This window comes from Anas acuta, chromosome 24, assembly GCF_963932015.1.
Source record: "Anas acuta chromosome 24, bAnaAcu1.1, whole genome shotgun sequence".
Taxonomy (NCBI): Eukaryota; Metazoa; Chordata; class Aves; order Anseriformes; family Anatidae; genus Anas; species Anas acuta.
In genome coordinates this window covers 3,262,239-3,286,012 of record NC_089002.1, presented here as the reverse complement: position 1 = coordinate 3,286,012, position 23,774 = coordinate 3,262,239, and the positions used below count along the sequence as shown (strand labels likewise).

Sequence of the window (23,774 nt, the reverse complement as noted above, 5' to 3'; positions counted from 1 at the left end):
AAAAAGAAAGAAAAAAAAAAAACACAACAACTTTGCTTTTTGCCCACTTCAAATTTGTCAAGTGGAAAGCTGACAGCAGCGAGGGGCGAGCAGCGGCGCAGGGCGCAGCTCTTGGCAGGTTCGCTGCAGAAAAGCGAGGGGCTGAGCCTGGTGGGAAACAGCGCGCGGCTGAAAGGACCTTCACCATAAAGCCCGGGGTCAAGTCATTATGACGGGGAGGGGGGGATCAAAAAGCACCACGAGCCGTTTATGAACACAATAGAGGTCAAGCCAGGAGCAAAGCATTTTGCTCGGAGCCACGGTGGAAAGCAGATTGTTGCTCTGAGAGCTCCATCCATCCCGGGAGGTGGAGAGCCTCTCCTTCAAAATAAATGCAGCTGGGGTGTTTTAGCATTCGTGCTGCACCTGGTTAATTCCTCAGGTCTCCGAATGCACACGGAATGGGTGTGGGTGAGCGGCTGCCTGTCCCCCATCTACATCCTGCGTTTGTTCCATGCCCATCTCAGGACCTTTTTGCTGGAAACGGGAGTGCTGGAGATGCAGGGACAGCCTGAGCAGGCGCAGAGCTCCCAGCTCGTCCCTTAGCACCCAGGGGACACCCCCAAGCCCTGACGCACCCCCCCCGACACACACAAGGCTCCCTTGCAGGGCTGCTCCCGGTGCAAAGCCGAGCACCCAGCCTGACACAAGATCTCAGCACGGTTCTTGGCTGCAGATCTTTACCTGCCAGACCTTGAAGGGTCTGCAAGCAGAGGTTTAGCACCGAAGGTTACACCGTAAGGAACTGGGCCACTGCCCCCAGCCCCACAACAGTATTTTAGCCTCTGCAAAACCTGGCAGAGAGAAGCTGCCCGAGATTTCTCCCAAAGCTCTGCTTCTGATGGGCTCCCTGGAGCACATGCCGGCTGCCAGAACATCCCCAGCTCTTTGCTGCACCGACACAGGTCAACCCTGCTCACACCCTCATTAGTGGGGACCCTGCATGTGTCCCCCCAGGAGCAGGGCACCTTCAGCCAAGCCAAAACGTGGGTGCATAGGCATTAATCTGAGAGGCTTCGGCTTCCCTCGGGGCCTTGGCAAAGCTGTTCCTCGTGCGCTGCCTAAGTAAAAGGCTGATGCAGCCTCAGAGGCCCCAGAGGAGACATTACACAGCCTGCACTAACCGCGGCATTTTCCACCGATCCGTGCACGCCGGGCTGAAATCTGCTGAGCTCGATGGTGACAAATGACAGGGCCAGCCATCCCGGCTGGCCATCGCGTGGCAGATACCCTGCACACCTCCTCTCCTGCCGAAACCAGGAGCTCAGCAAGGAAATCCCCAACTGGGAACGCTGCCCTGGGGCTGCACCGCTGCGTTCCCCCAGCTCCACATCTCCTGGGCTGGAAGAGGGGAGATAAAAAGTGCCCCAAACCCCCCGACCTTGGGGCTGGTGCATGGGGACCGCAGCCCGGACAGCGGGCACCCAGCAAGGAGGATTTAAAGCTCCTCGTGTTATCGGTGCTCCTGGCCGGCTTTTTGTGCTCAATCCTTTGGATAAGGAAAATAAAAGAATGGTCCTGTTGGCTCTGGGTGTTGGCTGAGCCAACAGAGCTCCAAAGGGGAGCTGTCACTGGCAGCTACAGCTCTGTTTGTTAAGGGCAAATCTGCTCTGAGAGCACCGGGCGAGCCCTGGAAAGGTCAGGCTGGTTAATCACGGGGGGAGGATTTGCTCTGCGAGCCTGCTCATCCCCCGCTGGGACCACGGGGGGCTCTGTGGGGGGGTCAGGCTGCTCAAATCCATGAGTCCCCATGCCGGGGGCTTGCCCTCCCCGGATTTACCCTTTCCTACGGGCTGTCCCTCCTGGTTTTCGGCACGTCTTGGAAATGAGAGCACCGGGGCCACGGCAGCTGCCTGCTCCTGAAATGAGATCTCGACTTTTGGGTGCGTTTAGGGCCAGGGAAGCAGGCTGCAGCCTGTCCCGGCATCGCAGCACCAAGACCCCAGCAACATCCCCAAATCCGTGGGGGCTCCGACAGTCCTTGGGGGTGTCTGAGCAGGGACGTCTGTGAGACGCCTCCTGGAAGGCACAGCATGCAGGGAGCTCCTGTATGGCTTCAACTCTAGGTAGGAAGGACGCACAGACAGGGGAGAGGAGAGAAGGGGACCCTGGGGACCTTGGGGACAGCAACAAAGCACAGGGTGAAGGTGGCAGGAGCAGGACCAGCCCTCGGGGCGAGCATCCCCTGCCTGGCTGTTGCAGGCATTGCTTTTAGCCCCTGGCTGGGGGGGTCTCCAGACAGAGAAGAGAAACACCAGCAGGAAGAGTTTAAGGGTTTCTGCTCTGCAGGACAGGATTGTGCTGGAAACGTCCCTGGAGCAAGACTCCAGTGCCTCGAGCTGGGGGCTGCTGGCCCTTTTGCCAACCCAGATCAATCCCCCGCTGAGCCACATCGCTCAGGGTGGGTGTCACCACCGTGTCCCCTCCGCCCCGGTCCCACGGGAGCTGTGTCCAAGCCGGTTGGTGTGTTTGGTGTCCCCAAAAGGCTTCGGTGTGCTGCAGCCGCGGGGCCAGGCACAGCCAGAGCGTGGAGAATGGCTTCTTGCAGTCCCGGGCATTTTTCTCGAGAGTTGCTTAAAAATAAATAAATAAATAAAAATTTAAAAGTACAGCTCGTTTTTAGGTTCTGCAGCAGTGAGGCCGCTTACCACCCCGGGCCGGCCTCCCAACACTACGGCCCCAGGAGGGGCAAGGCCTGGCCCTGGCCGCTGAACCCCCCTTGGGGTCTGTGTGTGCGCCTTGGCAGCGGGCTCAGGGGGGAATCCTCTGCCCCATGGGGACCCAGGTGGCATCCAACAGCGGCTGTTGGGGTGCTGAGGGCTCGGGGGGGTCCGTGCAGGATGGGTGCAGCACCCAGGTAATGTCCACAACTCCTCCTTGTGCCTCTGGGTGCGGCCATTCCTCTGCTTCGGCCCTCTCCTGGCCGGGCAGGTCTGTGGGGAGAGAAAAGGAGCCGGGCTGCAGGCGAAGGGTGTTGGAGAAGGTGATTTCTCTCCCTCTGCCCACCCTGAGGAGCAAAGCCACCCATGCTGAGCATCTCCTTGGGCACAGGCCCCAGCCCCCCGCCAGCCCCCTGCCCCTTCCCACCTGCGGTCCCTGGTGAGGAGAGAGGAGAGGGGGCACCAAATGTGTCTCCCCCCAGCAACTCCGGTGTCCCGAGGCCTGTCTGCTCCTCACACCGCCGTCTCCTGCTCCGTGCTGGACTCCTCCTTCTTCCTCTTCATCTTGCAGAAGCCATGGAGCCCGCAGAAGCAGGCGAAGGTGAACTGGGGCATCCCCCGGAGCAGGAGAGGTGTGGGGACACCCCAGGAGACCTGGATGGGGACAGGGAGAGGTGGAGAGATCAGGGCGGCTCCTGCAGGTGCCCTACAGGGGATGCATGAATGGGACAGATCCCCCAAATCACCCGACTGGAACCAGGCTCGAGCCAACCCCAGCCCCTCTCCGCTCTAGGGGACAATGGGGACAGACGTGGGGACAGCTTGTGGGGCACGAAGGGGATTTGTGGGCCCCGGGGGCTCAGCTGAGAGCAGCGTCCGCTGGCGTTGTGTCCATTTCCAAAAGGATAAAATAATGCCCCAAAGCACAGCCCGCATTACGGCCCAGCAGCTGCAGAATGTAATTATGCAAACGAAAGGCTGCTTTTTTAAAATAAACAACAGATACTGGCAGAAATACCATCTGAAAGCAAAACCTTCGTTTTCTCCCCGTTTTAAATGGTAGCATGGTTTGCAGGTTACCAGCCCTAATTTTGCCGGCAAGCTGTGCCCAGCACCAGTGGGAAACATCCTCACCACATCGCCCTCCAGCCCCATGGGAGCACAGAGACCCCAGCACCCACAGCATCACCAGCACGTGGGCTCTCTGCAGAGCCCTAATTCAGCGTTTATCCCCCAGCAGCACCGAGAGGGAATAGCTCGGGGCCTCAGTTTACCTGCCTGTGAAATGGGCGCAGTGGGCAGCGCTCAGGCTATCGAAGCACCAGGTGGAAATTTGGTGCATGAGACCCAGAGAGCCACAGGCACTGAGGGCAGCGAGCAGAGAGAAACCCCGGACAGCGAGGAGGGGGGCACTGTGCAGCCCCCCAGTCCCACTACCCTCACCCTAACCTCCCTGCAGCCCTTCCCTTCGTGCAGGGGGGATGTCCGCCGCCTCCCTGCCTTCCCCCCTCCGAGGGGCCCAGCTGCAGCACAAAGCCAAGGGCAGCAGCGAGAGGTTTCATTCTCTGCCCCCCTCCCCAGCCATCTGGGTACCTGCCCAGCAGCTCCCAAATTAAATCAGGCTACCTCTGGAGCTCACAAATCACGACAACAGGCTCTTTAATGAGTCTCCCGTTCTGAATGGCTTCCCAGCGTAGCGGCAGGTCCCCGCGCCTCTCTTTGTGCTGTAGCTTTTTGTTGGGAGCCTGAGAATGGGATTTGGGAGGGAGCGGCTGGGGCAGAGGGGCTGTGCGGGGCTGCTGCGCCCTCCCGGCTCTGCAGAGCTCCAGTGGGAGCAGAGCAAAACCCCTCTGCCTGCAGGGAGGGGGAAGCCTCAGGGACCAGTCCCTGGGTGGGCACAGTGTCTGGATCCGGCACTGCACACCCCCAGGCTTATGCAGAGCTCCCCACCACAGCATCCCACCCTGCCCAGCACTTTATTCATCGGGGGAAAACGCCTGTGGCAGACCCCCCAAGAAGGCTGGGCTGAGCCATACCCGCTCCCCCCATGCCCGTCCCTGCAGCCCCGTGCCCCCCACATCTCCCCGTGCCCTCCACGTCTCCCCGTGCCCATTCATCCCCACGCTGCAGACACAAAAAAAAAAAAAAAAAAAAAAGAAAACCACCAAAATCCTGGGCGGTCGGGCTGGCAGGACCCCCGTGTCCAGTAGGGAGCTATTGATATATTTAGAGGAGCTTGTAACGGCGAGGCTTTTCAGGCTGACCCTCTGCCTCCCATTCAGGCAGCGGACAATGATGAATGAGCCTCGGAGAATAGAGGCAGCCCAGCTGAGGCTGGCGCTCCTGTTCTTCTTGAAAAGGTAGAAAAAGGATCCTGAAGGAGCAAGGAATAATTAAAAAATAAATGAACTGGCTTGGGCAGCGATGACAGAAGCCCTGCTTGATTTGCAAGGGCTGGGCATGCTTCACAGACCCGTGCTGCCCTTTCTATTCAAGGGAGAAGATCCTTTGGATAAAACTCGGCTGCAGCAGGGAAAATGCGAGGAACATTAAAAATGTAAAGCTAGAGAATTCTCTTTAGTCAACTGCATAACCCCAGGCCATGTTTGTCACTGTCACAGTGATGAATTGGGAGCTGTCTGGAATCAGCATGCTCACTTTAATAATGTCACTTTCCCTGGACCCTAAAAAATGTCTTTCCGAACCAGCTGGACAGAGCCAATTCCTTAGCCCGGCAATTACCCGTTTCCCTGGGTTCTGCCTCGCATCCAGGCAACTCTCAGCAGCGCAGGCGAGGTGGGAAATCTTCCCTCCCTCTCGCCCAGCCCCAATTCCTCCCCTCGAGAGCCCGACACGCTGCCCTGGGCTGAGCACATCGCGGTGGGGACGGGCTCAGGGTGGTGGCTGCTGGGTGGCCCCGGTGGCCACGGGCACGGGGAAGGCACGCACAGGATCAGGAGCCCACATTTTGGCTGATTTTCTTACTTTCCTCTGCCCCAGCTTTGCTTTTTTTTTTTTTGCTTTTTTTTTTTCCTCCTGAGAAATGCAGTCGAATTAACTTTTAGCTACTTGGTTGGAAAAAAAACAACAAAAACATTAAGTTTTGCATTTTAAGCCCTGAATTTCAAAGCTGCCTTTTGCCGCCAGCATGTCGGTTTTTTCCTGGGAAATGGGATCATTTGCAATGGAAATCGGCCCCTTTTATTTTTTACGCAGGAACTGAATGCAATTAAACCGTTTGTAACGAAACGTAGAAAAGTTCCCAGAAATTTTATTCCCTTTGCCTTTCATGACAGCCAGTCTGTCCACCTCTACAGCCAAGAAATGATGGATGGTTGGGGGGGAATCTCCAGCCTGGACTTCTAAAAGCTGCCGTGCAGATGCTCAGAGGAGTGCCCCGGGGTGGCAGAGCCATGCTCCAGGAGCATCCATCCCTTCGAGGCACCGCAGCACCACACAGGGCAGCTGCTCCCTGCGCCCCTTTCCTGAGCATGGGAGCCCTCCCCACGTGGCACCCATCACACGAAGGGACTCAAACCCTTCCTGACCCTCGCAGCCGCAGGATTTGCCCAATTTGTCTGTATTTCAGCTGAGCTTTCCAAGCCATTATTTCCTTGGGCTGCCTTTTTTTTTTTTTTCCTTTTTTTTTTTTTTACCCTGCAAACCTCGAACGCAGCGCTGCTTACAGCCAAACCTAAGACAAAGCCAACTTCAAAGCAGCGTCTGTAACGAGCAGCAGTGCATTAAAAAACCAGCAACAGAGGAGACGAGGAGACCGGGCTAAAGCTAACCTGAAAAGAAGCACCATCCCTTTAAGGAGAGATAATGAACGGAGAGGCTGTTGCTTGGCATGTTTGCAGAGAATCGCTAATTAAAACATCGCTTCTGTAAAGTATGCTGATCCCATTGATTCTTCCCCCCACACAGTTAATTTGCTGCTAGGAAGGCAAAGTCGCAAGGGTCCTCATTATAAAAATTTCACTGGCTGCAGCTAATGGTTGTAATTAATAGGTGCAATAAATTTCAAATGGGCAGCCAGGGTGTTCATTAGCTGTGGGCTGACTCAGCACCGGTGGCCTCACCAGTTACTAAATAACCCATTTCCAAGCAGCCGGGAGGAGGAAGGTGCTCGGTGGCACCACCGGCACATCCATAATTCCCCACCAAGAGCAGAGCTGAATAAATAATTCCCAGCAAGTCACAGATTTATCTCGTTTTGTCTCGTTCCTGAACCGTCCAGGCAAAGCTCCCCGAGCTGTGCGCCAGCTAACTGGGGGCAGGTTTTCTCAACAGCCGTGCAGGAGCAGCCAAGTGACCTGAATTTTGTGTGGGATCAGCACTCGAGGAAATGAGCTCTGAAAACCCGAGTCCTGCAGGAGGACGGGCACACCTCCTCCCTCCCAGCTGCACTTTGCTTTCTGTTGTTTACCCCGCGATTTCCAGCGCTGCGAGGAGAAGAGTGCCGGGGTGCCAGCACATCCCGACACCCCCATGGAGATACACCAGCGCTTGCTTCTCCATCTGTGTTTCTACCCAAAAAAGCCACTTTTTGGGACTCCTGCTTTGGAGCATGTGTTGGATGGTGATGCAAGGAGCGGATGAATGCCTGGGGACAATACCCCAAGCCCCGATGAGTCCTTGCATGACGCCCAGACCCGTGCGTGCCCGCTCCGACAGCAGCCTGCATGGTTGTGCCATGGCTCTGCCCACGGGAGATGTGGGCTGTGGCGTGTTCAGGAGTGTCCTGGTCCCGTTCCTGGCAGCCTGCACCAAGGCTGGGCTTCAAACCCGCCCCCGTCCCCGCTGAGCATCCCCCTCTGCTCCCTTGTGATCCCCGGTGCCCAGCCCCATGTGTGCTGGGGGCGGCCAGCGAGGTGCTGGCATCCCACGGAGCCCCATCAGGGCTGGGAGCTGTCACAGCTCTGATTAAAAAAAAAATAAAAATAAACCAGCAACAGCTTTTCACTTCGTTATCACCTGCCTGTAATTAAAACGTTCATAATTGGCACTCTTTCCCCTGGTTATCTCTCGGGACTGGCATCCTCGGGACTGGGTGACCCAGCAAGAAGCCGCGGCGGCTTTCCCAGCGCAGCGTTACGCAGTGAGCTGGGCACGAGCCGGGTGGCTCCCACGTGCCCAGAGCCAAAATTACGGCTGGTGCCACGCTGGGGGCGAGGAGGGACGGCCGGGGCCGAGGCTGCAGCACAGGGCTGTGTGTCGAGGCACGCGGCTGCGATTTTTCCTCCCTGCAGGGCAGCGCAGAACAAGCCCCAGCCTCACCCACCGCCAGCTCGGGGGTACGGCAGCTCCACACCCAGAGGAAGCCGGGGACGGTGGATGCCTGTCTCCTAAATGGCAGTTATTATCTGTAATTAGTGACTTGTCCTGCTCCCGGGAGCTCAGGAAGGCGCAGGAGGGCTCTGGCTGGGCACGGGAGCTGGAGCTGCCCGGGAGCACCCCTGCAGCCGCTCGTCCAGCTCTCTCCTCTGGACCTGGGATGGGATTTTGGTCCCTGCCTTTGTGAGAACAGGTGTGTGCTGAAGTTCTCTGAGACACTTTGAAAACGCCAACCTGGCCTCCTGTTCTATTCCAAGCTGTGAATGTTTTATAACACAAGAGCAGAGGGGTTTTGCTTTGCTGCCTCGTACTCTCTGGGGTTTGTCTTTGCAGGCTTCCCCCGGGCAAAGGGAGGCTCTGAGCAGGGATTTTCACAGACCCAAATGGGAGCACTCAGAACCCAAATGGGGCAAGCAGCTGCCAGCAGCCCTGGTCCCCGTGTCGTGCCCTGGGACGTCGGTAGCTGAGGCTGTGGGGATGGAAAAGTGCCGGGAGCTGCCCAAGGGAGCTGGGCACAGCCGAGCCCAGAGCTCACCTGATGCTGGCAGCATCTCTTCTCCACGATGGACCCTGTCCAGGGGTCCCTGCCAAAGCCTTTTGCACAGCAGAGTTTGCACAGAAACGCTTGTCCCATGCACGCCTCCCCCCCTCGCCTCTTGTAAGCCCGGTCAGATGTCCCTCTGAGGATCAAACAGATGGAAAAGCAGGAGCCAAATCGTGCTGCTTAAGCCTTTGTGCGCTGCCAGGGAGAGCTGGATCTGCCCAGACAAGGGCGAGAAAGAAAGGGACCTGGCAGAAAGTCACCGGCCCCGGCTGCTGACCACCAGGCGCCGTGAGAAACGTGCCCACAGCTGCTTCCCACCCAGGCTGCCCTCGGATCCAGCCCTCACCAAACACCGGCGCGGTACAGAGCTGCTCGTGCTCCCTGCGTTTCTTTCCTTCTTAACGCCTGCCTTGCTAAAAGAAAAATCAATAGCATAAAGGGTAGTGAGAGCAGGTCTCGGGGGCAGCGTTTCCAGCTGGCGCTCCGCAGACAGGCTGCCAATAATCCCGTTCTGAGCGGCTTTGCGCAACAGCCACCAAAATATTAATGGGAGCCGCGGCTGCTCCAAGGCAGGCTCAGGTTCTTCCCTGGCTCCTCGACAGCTGGAAGCAGCCGAAGCTTAACCTAAACCCAACACCAGCAGCCCCGATTGTGGAGTGCGGGCTCCATACCCACGAAACGAAGCCTCCAGCACAGGGACCATGGCACCTGCGAAGGCGCCAGCACTGCCTGGAAAGGATTTTCTCATCACTTTCCCAGCACAACATTTTGGGTTGGTGGCGAAAGGGGACCTTCCGTGGGGTTTTGGTTCATTTGCAGTATTCTCTTCTTCTTGCCAATTAATTATCGGAGCGACGCCCTCACCCCTGTCTTCCCAGCCTGGACTCGCACCAGGGCCAAGCCAAGCGTGGCCGACGCAGGATCTGGCCCTGCTTGGCATGAATGGCTCGGGGCAGCCATTGTGATTGGTGAATTTTCTGAATGAGCAAATCCTCATTAAAAAATAATTAAAACAGCCTGGTGAGATTGGCTTAATTCCTTTCATTTTGACTGATGGTGTTTAGTTTTGATGATTTATGTGCCACAGCCTTGCCAGCTCTCATGCTTTCATTGTTGAAACTCATGGGATTTCATGATTTTCTTCCTTCCACACCTCCTTGAGTCATGGGATTACAGCTGAATCTCAGCTTTCATTTTTTTCAATGACTATTATTTTTAAAGATGCATTCCAGGCTGGTGAACTAAACTTGAAAGCCTGACACCTAATGACTCAAAGCTCAGGAAGTGAGAGAAAAAAAAAAAAAGAAAAAGAAAAAAAAAGAACAAAAATCCCTGGCTTCCTGTGCGGTGAGGTGCTTTGTGACCCCCTGCTGTCGTTCGGGTGCTGCTGGAGGTGGTGGGGTCGGTGGTACATCGCCCTCCTCTCCCACCCCATCCAGCACCCATCCTGCATGGCTGCACCGCGTGCTGCGCCCATGTGGATTTAGAAAGTGCAAAATTAAAAATTTACCAAGTTCTGCCTTTTTCTCATGCTCCCTGTCGCCCTTTCCCTTCTGATATCCTGGGGGGCGGCGGGGACGGATCCTGCATGGCACAAACCAGGCTCTCCATGACCCCCTGGCTCTGCAGCATCCCCGCACCAGGGCAGGGTGTGCTGGGAGGATGGGGTGGAGGTGTGGGGGCTTTTCTCAGCCACCCGCCATCCCCCCAGTGAAGGACAGCAGACAAAAGCAGAAAATGGGCTTCTGCCATCACCTGGCGGCCGTGCCCGCGCCGCTTCCCCGGGCGCCCCTTTGGAAATGCCCCTGGGGTCCCCGCCTGCCACTTTTGTTCTGGGGGGCTGCAGGTGGGGACGCTTTGAACCGCGTGAGAAAAGCTCGCTGCAAAGAAAGGCTGCTCCCTCCGCAGCGCCGCGGAGCGCCCTTTCAGCCCCCTGAATGGGGACGACGGCGCCTGAAAGGCCGTGCCCCCCGCCATCCCCGGCCCCTTTGTCTGCCCCTCCGCTCGCCGCCCCCTGCCCCATCCGTCTTGCTAAACCTCTAAGGCCCCGCAAGGCTTCAATGCCCCCTTTCACTCGTTATTTGTTACCAAATAAATATGGGTGATTAAAAAGGGATCAGGAGTCCGTGTGGTTTGCAGAGGTGCCTGGAAGGTGGAGTCCCTCCCCTGCGTAGCCCATGGCTTTTCGCCCTACATGAGTTAGGAAAAGCAATCACATAGGAATAAAAAGCCATAGACCACAGCAGAGGGCTTACCGAGGATAAGCCAGCAGTCTTTGGGGAAAGAAAAGGAAAAAGGGAAAGGGGGGGGTGGGGGGAAGCAACCCCCCTGTCTAAGCTGTCACCAAGAACCTGCTCCCCCTGCGCTGACCTATAAATCCAAGGAAACCCGTCCAGCCCCCACGGCCTCTGCCAGGTCACCTCTTGGCATCGCTCCGGCCACTGCGGCGTCATCCCCAGGGTCCCTGCAGGACAGCCATGGCCACCCCTGCCAGCTCTGTCCCCCGGGCAGGGACCTGTGGGTTCAGGAGCCTTTTTTGCTCCTTACACTGAGTTAACCACGCTTGCGGGGCCAGCAGCCCCTTGCAGCAGAGGTGTTTAAAAGGCAGCATGCCCAAGGAGCAGAAAATTAAAAGGTTTATTTTCCCTTTGCCAGTGTCCTGGCTGAAGCTACTCCTTATCTCCTTTCTAAGCGCCATGTATTCCCCATCACATCACTCTGTGCTGCTTTTCAGGATCCCAACGAACCTGATAAAGCTTGAGTTGGAAGCCAGGCAGCGCTCTGGCTGCAAAGGGAGCAGCAGAGGCGCACACCTGCAGACCAGGCACCCCTTCTGCAGGGTACCGCAGGTAAATCCCCTTTGTCAGCAAAGGGGGAAGGAGCTGGGATCAGGGTGCTGCTGCGCCCTGTCCTGTAGCTGTTTGGGAAATGGGACCCTGAGGGCTTTGCCACCATCACTCAGCAGCAGAATGGGGAACAAGAGCTGGCCCTGGCTCACCTGGCAGCGTCACGGGCGGATGCGCCGTGCGCAGGGAGCCGAACAGACCTGCCTTTGTCAGGGGAGACAAAGGGCTAAAGAGAGCTCTGGCTGCAGAGCCGCCTGCCGGGGGGGGAGCCTTCCCTGCTGCCTTTTGGGGGAACCTCCATCACTTCCCCACCTACCCCGAGGCAGCCACCGGAGAGGTTTCTCAGGACAAGGTGCCACATTTCACAGCGAGCAGCTGCTCCGGGCAGCTCTGCCGAGAGCCCGACACACACCTACTTGACCTTATTCTTTCACAAAGCCTCTCCATCTCCCTGCACCTGGGGGAGCTCCTCTGGTGGCCCCCAAACTGCCAGCTTGTGCCTGGAAAGATGCTGGCTCCTGCCTTCGTTCCCTTCCCCTGCCCGGCCTTGGGCTTGCTCAGCAGCAGCGGCTGCAAATTGCCAGGAGCTGGTGAGGTCAGCTCTGCTGCTGAGCCCAGGAAAGTCCCTTTCTTGTTGCCTTAGCAAGAATCCTGGGGACATTGAATGTTTCTAAAACTATGCAGCCACCAGGTTTGGAAGGGGGAAGCATTCTGCACCCTGCAGCTTGGGAGAGCAGCGACCAGGACTTTGACCTGCAAGCCAAACTTGTGAAGCGCAGGGTGGCTCTGAAGTGCCGTTTCCCAAGACATTTTCTCCTTGAACTCCCGCGTGTGAGTGACAAGAAGAAAAGGCCACAGTGTGCCACACTCTGTGACGCAGCCACCCTCGTGTCCCAGCCCCTTGCCCTGGATGTACCCGTGGGCAGAGTGGCCCTGAGCCCTGCAGGATCAGCCGTGGCTCAGCACCAGCACCGTGCGCTGGGTGCAGGCACCGCCGTGTGTGGCTGCAGGTGAAGACCCCGGTGTGCACCCATGGGTGCCAGGTGCCCTTCTCTGTTCCCCAGCTCCGTCTTCAATTTCCCAGAGCCTCGTGCACCACGGGGTCGAGGCATAATGGTCAAACCACACTTGCTGCCTCTTTGGGGCACCCAAGACCTTCCCGAGGAGGCTGCACCCACCTGCGGGCAGCTCCAGCACCACGCTGCTCTCCCCTTGGAGGTCCACCAGCCCCACACCGTGCCACAGGGACCCCAAGGAGCCGGGCAGCCCTTGGGCACTGCAAGCACCTGCCCACACCTCCCCGAGGACGCCCCGCAGCCGCCGGCCGAGCGCGGCTGACCTCACCTTTGGCAGCACGGCATCCTCTCCACGGGAAGGGCACCACGCCAGCACCACGGGCTTTGGGATGGAGCCGCCACGGCATCGCCCGCTCCGTCCTCTCCTTCCTGCATCGCCCTGGTCCCCCCCAGCAAGACCTGGGCGCCAAAGCGATGCTCCCTGCTTGGGGGTGCCCAGCACCCCTGGCACCTCCGAGCTCCGGGGCTCATCCCTGCAGCCCCGAGCCCTCCCTTGATCCCACTGCCGTCCCCAGCGCCCCGTCCCCGCATCCCCGCCGAGCCTCGCCGCGCGGTTGCATACTTGAAATGGTTGTGCACCGAGGGGCCGGGAGCGGGGGGGCGGGGGTCAGGTATTTCTCCATCCCCGGCTCCGGAGAGCCGGTAACAAAGGCGCTATTGAACTGCAGCCTCTCTGGTCTGTGAAGCAGAAACCTCTTGTATCTACTTCAGTGCCTTTGATCTAACTCCCCCAGTGGGATGGATATTACTCATGTCCTGCTGCTCGGGTACTGCTGCCAGAGCGGGACGGGGGGGACGAGCCTCCCCCGCTCCTCGCCCTGCACTGGGAAGCATCCAGGGGCACCCAGCCATGGCTCTACCTCCCTCTGGCCCCTCTTTCTGCCCCCCTTTGCCCCCCAAAACTCGCCGCTCTCCCAGCGCGCCGGCCGGGCGCACAGAGGCGGCAGGAGCAGCGCTCTGCGCCTCGCATTCCTCTCCTGTAATTAAAGCCGGTGTGCTGGGTGGAGGGGGGAATTTCCCAAAGGGTTTTGCTGGCGTCTGGACAAGGGTCAGACAATGAGAACATTTGACAGGGTGCCCAAATCCGCCGTATCTTGGAGACGCTCAAAGCCTCCCCCGTGCTGTTTGTCCCAGGCGCTGGCTGGCCGGAGGTGGGGGCCGTTTGGGCAGGTTGGGCACTGGACAGGGGGGCAGCGGCTCGGGGGCTCTCCCTAGGCCCCCCCAGCCTTCACCCCAGCCAGGCTGCCTCAAAAACACGGGCCCCAGCTGCTGGCACCTGCAAAGAGTGAGCACTACTGCACTGCTCTGAAGCTGTGTCCCTCCTGGGATCCCCCAGAAAATCCTGGGTAAAGGCACCAAACACACCTCAGGGACTCACGGTGCTTAGGGTGATGCTTTAAAATGCATTTTGCTGCCTTCAGCCAGCTACCTGCCTCGCTCCCTGCTGAGCCAGAGGCACCCCGAGTTTAGCCTGGTTCCACCAGTCCCGGGGGGCACCGGGATGCTGCCACAACCTGGCTGGAAATCGTCCCGGCAGCCCAGAGGCACCGGCATGCTTCTGGAAATCCTTTTCCCCTGCCTTCCCAGCCGCTTTGCAGCAGACCTGGTGCCCGGCAGCTCCCGGCAGCACGCAGAGAGCCGCGTGTCAGCGGCACCTCCGGAGCTGTCAGGCCCCTGGGGTGCCCACACAGCAGCACCCAAAGTGGGAATCACAGCACAAGAGCAACGCCTCCCAGGAGCCAAGGGCTTTCAGCGCCGCTTCGCCTCCCCCTGGGGCTCATCCCCCCATCCCCAGCTCCCTGCTCCACGTCCCAGGAGCGGGGAGAGCGGAGACGTGTGGATTCTCGTCGGAGCTGCCTCATCCCCACTGCAAGGGGGAGAAAAACCAAACCACACTGCTGAAAACGGGGAAGGAGGGGATGGACGGACAGATGGACGGATGGACGGGCATCCAACACAGACCAGCCACGCCAGGCTCACCGAGGGGATTTTGTTTTCCTCGGTGGTCCACAGCGGTGGCACCCCTACGAGGTGCCATCAGCCTTTCCTTTAGGGGATCATCTGAAGCCCCCTGCTCAGCCCTTCACCCCCCAGCCCCTCGCTGGCTCCTGCCTCAGGACAGGGTGTGCGGGCCCGAGCTTAGGTTAGTTTTTAACCATTAACTTGATAACTTGGGGAGCAGTTGATGTCAGCGTTGGGCAACGATCCATTTCCAAGCTGTCTTGACAACTGGCTCCAGCGCAGCAAGATTAGATCTGCTAATCATATTTATAAGGCGCCCAGGATCATGAATTGGGCATTCGGAGAATATTTGTCATTGTAACAATGTCATTTCCAAGCCTTCAGCGTGTATTTCCATGTCCTCCAAGCCGTTAGGGTTGGACTTTTTGGCTTTATGGGAACATCTGCTTGGGGAAGAGGCGGCTGGAACGCGCTTGTTGTGTCGGTGCTGGGCACAGCCGAGGTGCACGCTGTCTGCCACCTGTACGTCCCACGGATGGGGTGATATCGGGGCTATTTATGGGTTATAATCAGCTTCCTCATCACCTGAGTTCCCACCGATAGCTGCTTTAACAAAACACACAGAGGCAAAATCTTTTAACCCCCCAGCTGCCTGGCTCCTGCAGGTAGTAGAAAGGAAGGGCAGGTGAGCTGAGCGCCCCCAGGTCACACACAGCACCCTTAGCGGTGAGCTCAGCAAGCAGACACATTTTTTTTTTTCCCCATCGCCCCCAAAGCAGGTGGCTGGTGAGGAGACCACGCTGTGTGCAGCACCCGTACCGAGATGTGCTCGACGCATCCGTGCTTGATGCAGCGCTGTGAACGCTGCAGTGTGGCATTAGTGTGAGCCCAGCCAAGCCCAGGCTCCTTTCTCAGGATGCTTTGGCAGTCACAAAAAAACAAAACAAAACAAAACACAGACCCAGAAAAAGCCAAAATAGTCCTAATTTTGCAGGTGTATGTGCAATCGCACGCTCCTTCCAAAATACAGAAGGCAACACAAAACTGTTCAGCTTTCTTTTAAGGAGAGGAATATCTGCCCCTCCTCGCTGCCCAGGCAGCCCACGGGATCAGTTTTCCTTTTCCAGTGGGTCCAGGGCCCATTTTTCCCTACCTCAGGGAATTATGCAGCAAAAATGGGGCCGGAGAGGTGCCGTGAGGCTCTCTGGAGAGGCTGCCCCAGCACAGCACAGCCCAGCACCAGGCTCCTGGACGGGCTGCTCCAGGGGTGCCTGAGGTGGCTTTGGGGAGCAGAAATGTTCTCGCAGGAACACGCAGCTCTGAGCCAGGAGGAACGTTTTGCAAACCCAGTGAGTTTGTACACATTGGCTCCCAGGTACAAAGCCAGCTCTGCGAAGTCGCAGCCTCACCTTCCCCCTCTCCGTTCGGAACAGCGTGCCGCTTCCAGCTCTCCTGCGCTCTGACCCAAAACCACACATTTCAGGTGATTGGAAACATAATGAAAGTTTTTTCCTCGAGGTGAAACAAAACACCCTCTAACCTGCAGATGATTTTGTTTCCCAGAGTGCTAAAAAAGCTTCAGGATACCTTCACGTTGGCTTGACTCCTTGGTGCTCCTGTGCTCTGCAAACCATCAAACGGGTCCTCAGCAGAGCAGCCAAGCAGCCCTGGGAGGGCCACATCCAGCCCTGGGACCCCGAGGTCACTGCTTGGTGTGTCCTGGGTCCCTCCGAGCCCTGCCGACCCCTGAGCCCTCTTTTTCAGCCCAACGCACACAGCGTGGCTGCTTTCTCTGGCTTCTTTTCCAAAATGAAGGGACGAGAGAGGCAGGGAGGGAAGGGACAAGATAATGACCGGGATCTGCTCCTGCAAACCAACCACCAATTTGCCACGCAGCCCATTAAGAGAGGGCAAACGCGACTCGGGGACCCAGGTAACCCAGATCCTTCCCGGCCTTTTAGCACATTCCTGGTCACGGCCGCCTCAGCTCCCGCGGCCCCAGCTGTAATTAAGTCTGGGCTGCGAGGCAGGAGACGCTGCAGCAGCCGGGGGGGAATTTGTCTGGGTTTGGAGGAGGAGCACACGGGACTGATGAGAAATGCTCTTTCTAAGGCAGGGGACGGGAGGGCGGCTGCAGCCTGTGAAGCCAGGCTGAGCTCAGCCCCAGCTCGAGCCCCCTGGGCAGGATGCGGCCGTCGGCACCAAGCCGAACCTCACCCCACAGCCTGCTCCCACCCAGACCCCTTCTCCTCGCTACCATGGGGGATTTGCAGTGGCACGAGTGAGAGAAGCTAGAGCATCCCTGTAGGGTGCTGCTCCCCATCACCAGCTGGAGGCAACGAGCAGGACCTGGGGTGATTTGGACCCAAATGGGACGGGACGATGATGTGCCCACGTGGGAGCCACCGCCGTGCGCATGTAGGTGCGTGTGCGAGGCAGGAGGGTGGCCAAGCCTCACACAGCTCTTTGTGCCCTCCCGGGATCTGGAGGACCATGGCCAGGCACCACGAGGCTTGGGCTCACTTTGAGCCCCCGGGGGCTCCTCGCACCAGGGGAAGATGCTCAGAGGCGTTCCCCTCCATGGAGGTTTTGGGCACGTCCCCAGCACGCACCTCGCTCCTCGGCGGTGACCTTCCCGGCCTTCCCACCACGTGAAAAATTCAGCAGTGTCAGATCGAAGGTGATGCAGACGGGAGATATTTGTGTTTCGTCTGCCGTTGTTTGCCGTTACCAGCGATTTGTCATGTTCTGCTGACAACCCACCAGGGACCCGTGACATAACGTGACACCTATTAGCATGAGGACAAATCCTGATGGAGAAAGCGCCTCTCCTCCACCTTGGGAACCTCTCCTCCCCTGCTCACCCCCGTGGACACAGCACCGGGGTCCTGGGTGACAAGGGACAGCCACAGCCCGGGGGAGATGAACCACAGGGGCAGACCCACAAGCACAATGCGAAGGTGCCCCGAGCTCACACGGAACCCGTTATCCCTCCCCAGAGCCATCCCAGCCCCACTCCCACGAGCCCTGGCCATCTGCAGACACCAGGAGGGGACATCACCGGGTCCCCTGGGGCACCCCAGCACATCAGCTCGGGGTGGCTCGGGGGCTCTGCCGCCCTCCCCTCCCCATCCTTGCCAGTGCTGGTGCTTGCAGCAGAGAAAAATTGTTATCCTCTGTAATGGGCTATCGCAGCCCAGGCAGGCGAGCACACACACAAACACACGAACACACACACACACACACACACACGCACACACAGCCTCTGCAGCACCCGGGCTCTGCCCAAGCCACGGGGCACCGCTCGCTTTCTCCAGACCGTGCCCACCCTCAGGACCCCGCCGCCGTCCCTTTGCTTCCCGCAGCCAGGCACGTACGAAAGAGCAGAGCCGGAATCAAAAGGCACCGAAATCGCGGCGATGCCCATCTCGCTGTAATTAATCCCCTTTCCCCTCGCTGACATCACTGCTGCCTTCAGGTTACCGCACGCACCGCTTCCCTTATCTTTCCTCGGGATTACCTCATCGCAGAGCCCAGCGCTCTCCGCCCTGCCGAATGCCAGCAGTGCCGTTTGAACTGCGGGTTCCCAGCCGGAGGAAGGATTTCAGGATTTCTCCGGTGCCGTTTCCTCAGAGCACTGATCTCTTCCTAGCGCACTGACACCTGGCTCTTTTTTTTTTTTCTTTTTTTTTTTTTTTTCTTACGGGACTCGATGCTATTCGGCAAGGCACAAGCTCTGACAAATCTGCTCCTCGCTCTCCAGTTCACGCTCGGGAGAAAGAAAAACACCCTGCTGCCCCGGGCACGCTTCATCATTCTCCTTGCCTGCAAGCAGGGGCCGGTGCACGGCTTTTACACGCGGTGCAAACAGTGCAAAAGTCCTTGTGTGCACGCAGGCACAGTGCTACCCCCCCACAAACATGAGTGAGAGACAAAAAACTTCTCATGTATGTGCAGAGACGTGTGTTCGTGAGCAGGAACACTCCTACAAGTGCACACCTCGGGCTGGCAGGCACCAGCTGAGGAGTTGCTGTGCGATCCAGCTGAGCAGCACCTCGCCGTGCCGCATGCCAATCGTGGCAGTGTCAGCAACGTGAAAGCACACACACACACACACAGCCCCACAAACAGTCACACACGGCTGAATTATGACCAACTGGTGATTATTCCTGCCTGAAACAAAGAGAATTTACACATATATATATATATTTTTTTCTGCTAATCACATCTACAGCCACAAGAACACAACTGCTGCAAGCAAATGCCATGGATTAGCCCCGAAACGCCGCGAATCGCTGCACGGAGCTACATCCCCACGCACACCCAGGAACACATTTTTCAATATACACCGTAACCAGGAATTTCTCCGGGCTGCTCGTGCCCGGGCACGGTGCAGGCAGTGCACGCACACCCGCTGCTGACTGCAGGTGGCCGGGTGCTCGCTGCCCGCCGCGCACCGGGCACGCAGCGTGGGCTCGCTCTGATTCAGTGTCTCTCCCACTCACACACACAACTCCACTACGCGAGGCTCGGAACAAAGAGAGAGAAAGAGAAAAATGCCACCTTACTTTCTTTTCTTTCTTTTTTTTTTTTTTTTCCCCCTCCTCCTCTCTATTTCAGGACTTCGGCGGGACCGGCTCTTTCTTGGGAGGCGTCATGAGAAGCGAGTTAGCAAACCGCCCAGCGCCCAGCGGAGAAGAAGCGCTTTTGGCCAGCGGAGAAGAAGAGAAGGAACAAAAGCCCGGCAAGAGCAGCGGGGCTGAATAGGTGTCTTCCTAATTGTAGGGGAATCGTGTGGCTGTGTGTGGCGCGGGCGGGAGGGGCGATGGGCAGAGGCCTCCCTCCCACGCCGGCTGGGGACGGCTGCCCGCAACCCCGGGGTGAGCTCAGAGCATAAATTACCTCCAGCTCCCGCGCCCCGCTCTCCCCGTTGGGCTGCGGAGCCGCGCACACATCCGCGTCCCCAAACCCTGCACGACCCAACGGTGGCATAGGGACAGGGATGGGGACGGGGATGGGGATGGGGACGCCCCCATGCACCCCGTGTCCCCACCCGGGCAGGGGCTCCGCTCGCCCCCCGCGCCCTCTCCCCTTTCCTCCCCTCCTGCTTTGTCTCCGGCCCCCGTCTCCCAGCCAGGCAGACACAAAGAAGCCTCTGACCTGGGAGGAGAAATACCGGCTTCCAGAGAGAAACACCCGAGCTCTCCGATTTGTGCTTTCAGCAGGCAGGGAAATTAAAAATAGCTGGTAATGCTCGAAATCAGAGGCAGCATTCCTTCCCTAATGAGTATAATTAGCGGAGTGAGGATGGAAGCGTGTTTCCCCCGCTGCTCCCCGGATCCTCCGGTGTCTCCGAGTGCCAGCCGGCGTGATCTCCTCCACACGCTTCAGGGAAGCAGCCTTTTTCCACTTCCAGGATCTGCCGGGGCAGGAGCTGTGCCTGAGCACAGCTATCGACATGCACTTCAGCTGCCTTAAGCTCTTCCTCCATCTCCGTCTCAAAGCAGAGGGGCTCAGACCGAATTAAATCCCCGAACACACAGCCCGAGTCCTCTGGGGTGTGCAGCAGCAAGGAGAAGTCGGATTTGGGACCTGATTTTTTTTTTTTTTTTCCTGGCTCATCGCTATCCATTCACTCGAGCTCATAAATCCTGAGCTGTCAGTGTAACAACGGGTGGCTCAGGGGGGATTTCGGCAGGCTTCAGACCCGCAGAGCGAGCTGATCCTGCTCCCGAGCCAGCGTCCGACCCAAAATGAGCACAGCATCACCCCACCGGTCCCCTCAGGCAGGGCGCTGGGCTGCTCCCCCCTGGGGACCCATTGGGGACAGGGATCCCTCCCTGCTCTCTGCCTTGTGGGTGGCCCCGTCGGACACCTCATAAATCCAAATTCAGCTCCAAATTAACCTCACCCCCGGGTTTGGCTGCATGGCTCCAGGTGAGCGCAGCGATGCAGGGTGGCTGCAGCAGGGGCCACCCAGCGCATCCCTCCCCTGGGCAGGGAGCAGGCGAAGCCCAGCCAAGGCCAGCGTGCTAGGGACGTGGCAGGCAGCTCATTAGCCGAGGGGCCTAACGAGCTGATCCTCTGGGCTGTGTGCACAAGCCAGAGGAGGAGCAGGAGCACCCGAGCTGCAGCAGGTCGGGAATGGCCAGGGAGGGCTGCGCCTCTCGCAGCATCTGCTCGGCTCTGACATTGTGCTCACTTGGGCTTTTTTTTTTTTTTAATTGTCTTGATGTCCCTCATTTGCATAATCCCCACAATGCAGCGCAGCAGGACTTTTGCTCTGAGCTAATAAATAGATGACAAAAATAAATGTGTCATGTAAGATTTGCTTCCTTTTTTTTTTTTATTTTTTTTTTCCCCTTTGCGAGCGAGCTGATGCTCGTGGGGCTGATCTCACAGGATCTGTCAGCCTGGCCTGCCATGAGCAGCGACGCTTGCGTTGCCCGTGGTGCACAACTTTGCCAGATGTTAGACTGGAGCCTGAGAGCTGGGAGCAGGAGGAAAAGATGGCTGCGAAAGGCGAGGATGCTCTCCTCACCCCGCATCAGCCCTCCACAGCTGGCCCTGCAAAATCAGCCCAAAAGCAGGCGGGTGGAGGGCTGCTGGAGGGGCTGCAGGCATCGAAAAATTCATCGCTGGGGTTGTGGCGTGCTTATACCCAATAATAGGCAGGCAGGTCCCGGGGGTGCCCTATTTTTAGAGGTTTTTCTTTCAAAATCACCGGGCACAGGCTCCCCTCAGTGTTACAGGATTCGGTTTCTCACCTTGAGGAACTTGGCTGGCTGGCACGCAGGGAACCGAGGGGAGCACAACCCCCTGGAAAGGCTCAAACTTCTCCAAGAGAGGCTGCAATTCACCACGGGACCCCACAACCCAGGGCACAGCCCCTCGGGGGGCTGCTGGGCGCGTGGCAGCCCTGGGGAACAGCCTTGGAGCGAGTCAGGGCTGACCCTTGCCTAACCCCAGCTCCGTGCACCGACGGGATTTGGGTCTGATGGCAGATAGCAGCAAGCCTCATCGGCTTTCTGAAGATTTACTAGGAGCTGGTTACTTTGCAAAGGGTGCTGGCAGCTCTGGAGATCGTATCTCGTGTGTTACAGCAGGCTGTATTTTTTTTTTCCCCGCAGCCCTGTGATTCTGAAGGCTTCTCAGCTCTTATATAAAAGCGTTTTAGCATTTCCAACTGTGTTGTTTGTGGAGAAAAGCCTGAAAACATGAATTCTAAAGGGTAAAAGCTAGAAGAGAAATAAAGACCTGATAATATATGAGCTTTCTTTCTTCCTTTCCTCTTTCTTTTTTTTTTTAAACCCTGGCCAATTTTAAATCATCTTTATGGCCGTACATAACTGCCTTCTGGCATGCGAATGCTTGAGCCTGGTGTTACCATAAAGATGGATTCACAACCGCTGGTCAGCGGAGGGAAAAAGCACTGCCTGTGGGTTCTGAAATGCCAAGAAAGGGGCTCGTCAGCCTCGCGGAGCTGCGCTTAGGTGACATCTAACAGGTCCAGGGAGGAGGCGCTGGGCTCATGCCTGGGGGTCCCAGTCAGGGTGGCTCTGGGGATGTCTCCTCCTGTATCGGAGGTATCAGAGGAGGGATGTGAGCTGGCAGCGAGCTGGGCTGGCAGCAGGGTGTTGGGGAAGCTGGGGTGCTTCCCAGAGCAGGAAAACAGAAGCTGCAGTGGGTCCTCTCCTAGCTCGTCCCATCCCAGGGGGCTGCACCCAGAGGGTCTCAACCCGGCTCCGCCGAGCCCCACATCCCTCTCGTGGTGCCAGCTGAGGTGGTGGGTGCTGAGCAGGCAAGGCAGGGAGCCCTAAGGATGGCAGGAAGGAAAAATCAGGGGGAGAGGTGGAAATGAGATGAGATCTGGGGGAGAGGCACGGAGGAATGCGGAGCATCCCTCCAGGATGCGGCGGATAATTTCCCCCTTCCCCAAAGCGCTGTGGCGAGGGGATGGGATCATCTGTCTTCATTACATCCCCAGAATAGGCTCTGTCAGGTTACAGTGGAAAACGAATCAATATCCCCCATGGCCTCGCCGCGCACCAGGCTGCGTGCCGTGCTCGTGCTGGCACGGACGGGCGCTGCGCCCCTCCTGGCATCGGTCCCCACGGCCTCGGGGGAGGCAGAGATGCCCAGGTACTGTCCCGCGCTGTCTATGCAGGCTTCTTCATTTTTAAAACGAGTTCACACTCTTTCTGAGCTGACTACCGAGGTGTTTTATTTTCCCCTTCCTATAATATCCCGCCACCTTGCTGCGTATTTGCCATAAACACCTGACAACGCTCCTGCAACAAAACCCCCCGAAGCACATCTGTCCAGGGAGCAGAAATCCCGACTGGAAAACTTGTCTGAGATCTGAAATCCCTGCTGAAGGACTCGTCTACCGAGTCACAGCCACACCAGCCCGCTCGGACTGCAAACCCAGCCCACACGCAGTGCCCAAGGCACGTGGGGCGAGGCTTTTCCCTCCGCAGGGATGCTCCCCGAGAGATGCTCCAGGTTGCTTTGCCCTGGTGCAAGTCCCAGTGGTCCCAAGGCAGCACCGGGCGTCCTCTTTGGTCTCCTTCTCACCTGGCCCTGCTCAGTCCCCACGCAAGGGGCAGGGAGCTGAGAAACCCAAGAAATAAAGGTGAGGATTCAACCAGCAGGCAGACCCCGTCCCGACCACCGCCTGGCATTTTGTGCTTTACCAGGGGGGTTTTGCAAGCAGCTGTGTTGGCAGCCCCTTGCTGGAGCCTGCTCTCCTCCCAGCCCAGCACCTTGGTGTTGTCCCAGCCCACGGGCTCAGCCCCCAGCCCATGCCCACCCTTGGGACCCCTCCCTGGGCAGGAGCAGGACCCGGTGAGCCCCACACTTAGGGAGATTCCCCCCGGCTGTTTTCAAGGCAGCTTTCAAAGCCCTGTGCCCGGGCTCCTACAGCAAGCAAAAAGTCTCTCCCAAGACAAGACCCATCCATCTTCCTCCCAGCTCGGCCGCGCGGCTAAAAATAAGCCAATAAAGTAGCAATCACCTTGGAGCAGCAGCAGCTCCATTAAAGCAGATTGGGTTGTGGCACCTGCGCCCCGGCCCCATGACGCACGCCAGCCACAGCCCCAGAAGCCTCCAGCTGCCTGCTCTGCCCCACACCACGGTGTCAGGGAGGTGGGGGCTGGCACAGCAGCCCCCAGCTCTGCCCCACGGCCCCACACTGCTGCTGGGGCCGGCCGCATCCCTCCAAGCTCCACCAAGATGCTCGGTGCAGGTGCAGCCAGCTCCGAGCCTGCAAAAAGGGGCTTGTTGCTGAGTGGCAGCAAGGTCTTTGCAC

The 23,774-nt window shown here is 58.1% G+C and overlaps 1 protein-coding gene across 5 annotated transcripts in view; it reads right to left on the bottom strand.

Moving 5' to 3' along the window:
* Window positions 1-23,774, bottom strand: part of BLACAT1 (BLACAT1 overlapping LEMD1 locus) — a 29,966-nt gene continuing 6,192 nt past the window's right edge. For 2 of the 5 annotated variants that reach the window (XM_068660366.1, XM_068660364.1), the window contains exons 2-3: window positions 3,127-3,353; window positions 1-2,972 (exon numbers count right to left, since the gene is read on the bottom strand). In XM_068660366.1, the coding sequence (XP_068516467.1) occupies window positions 3,213-3,314 (102 nt within the window). In that variant the 5' untranslated portion in view covers window positions 3,315-3,353 and the 3' untranslated portion in view covers window positions 1-2,972; window positions 3,127-3,212. Of the gene's footprint in view, window positions 2,973-3,126; window positions 3,354-12,770; window positions 13,054-17,984; window positions 18,147-19,032; window positions 19,513-23,774 lie in introns of those variants that run through there. The other 3 variants (XM_068660365.1, XM_068660367.1, XM_068660369.1) reach the window with 3 other exon arrangements.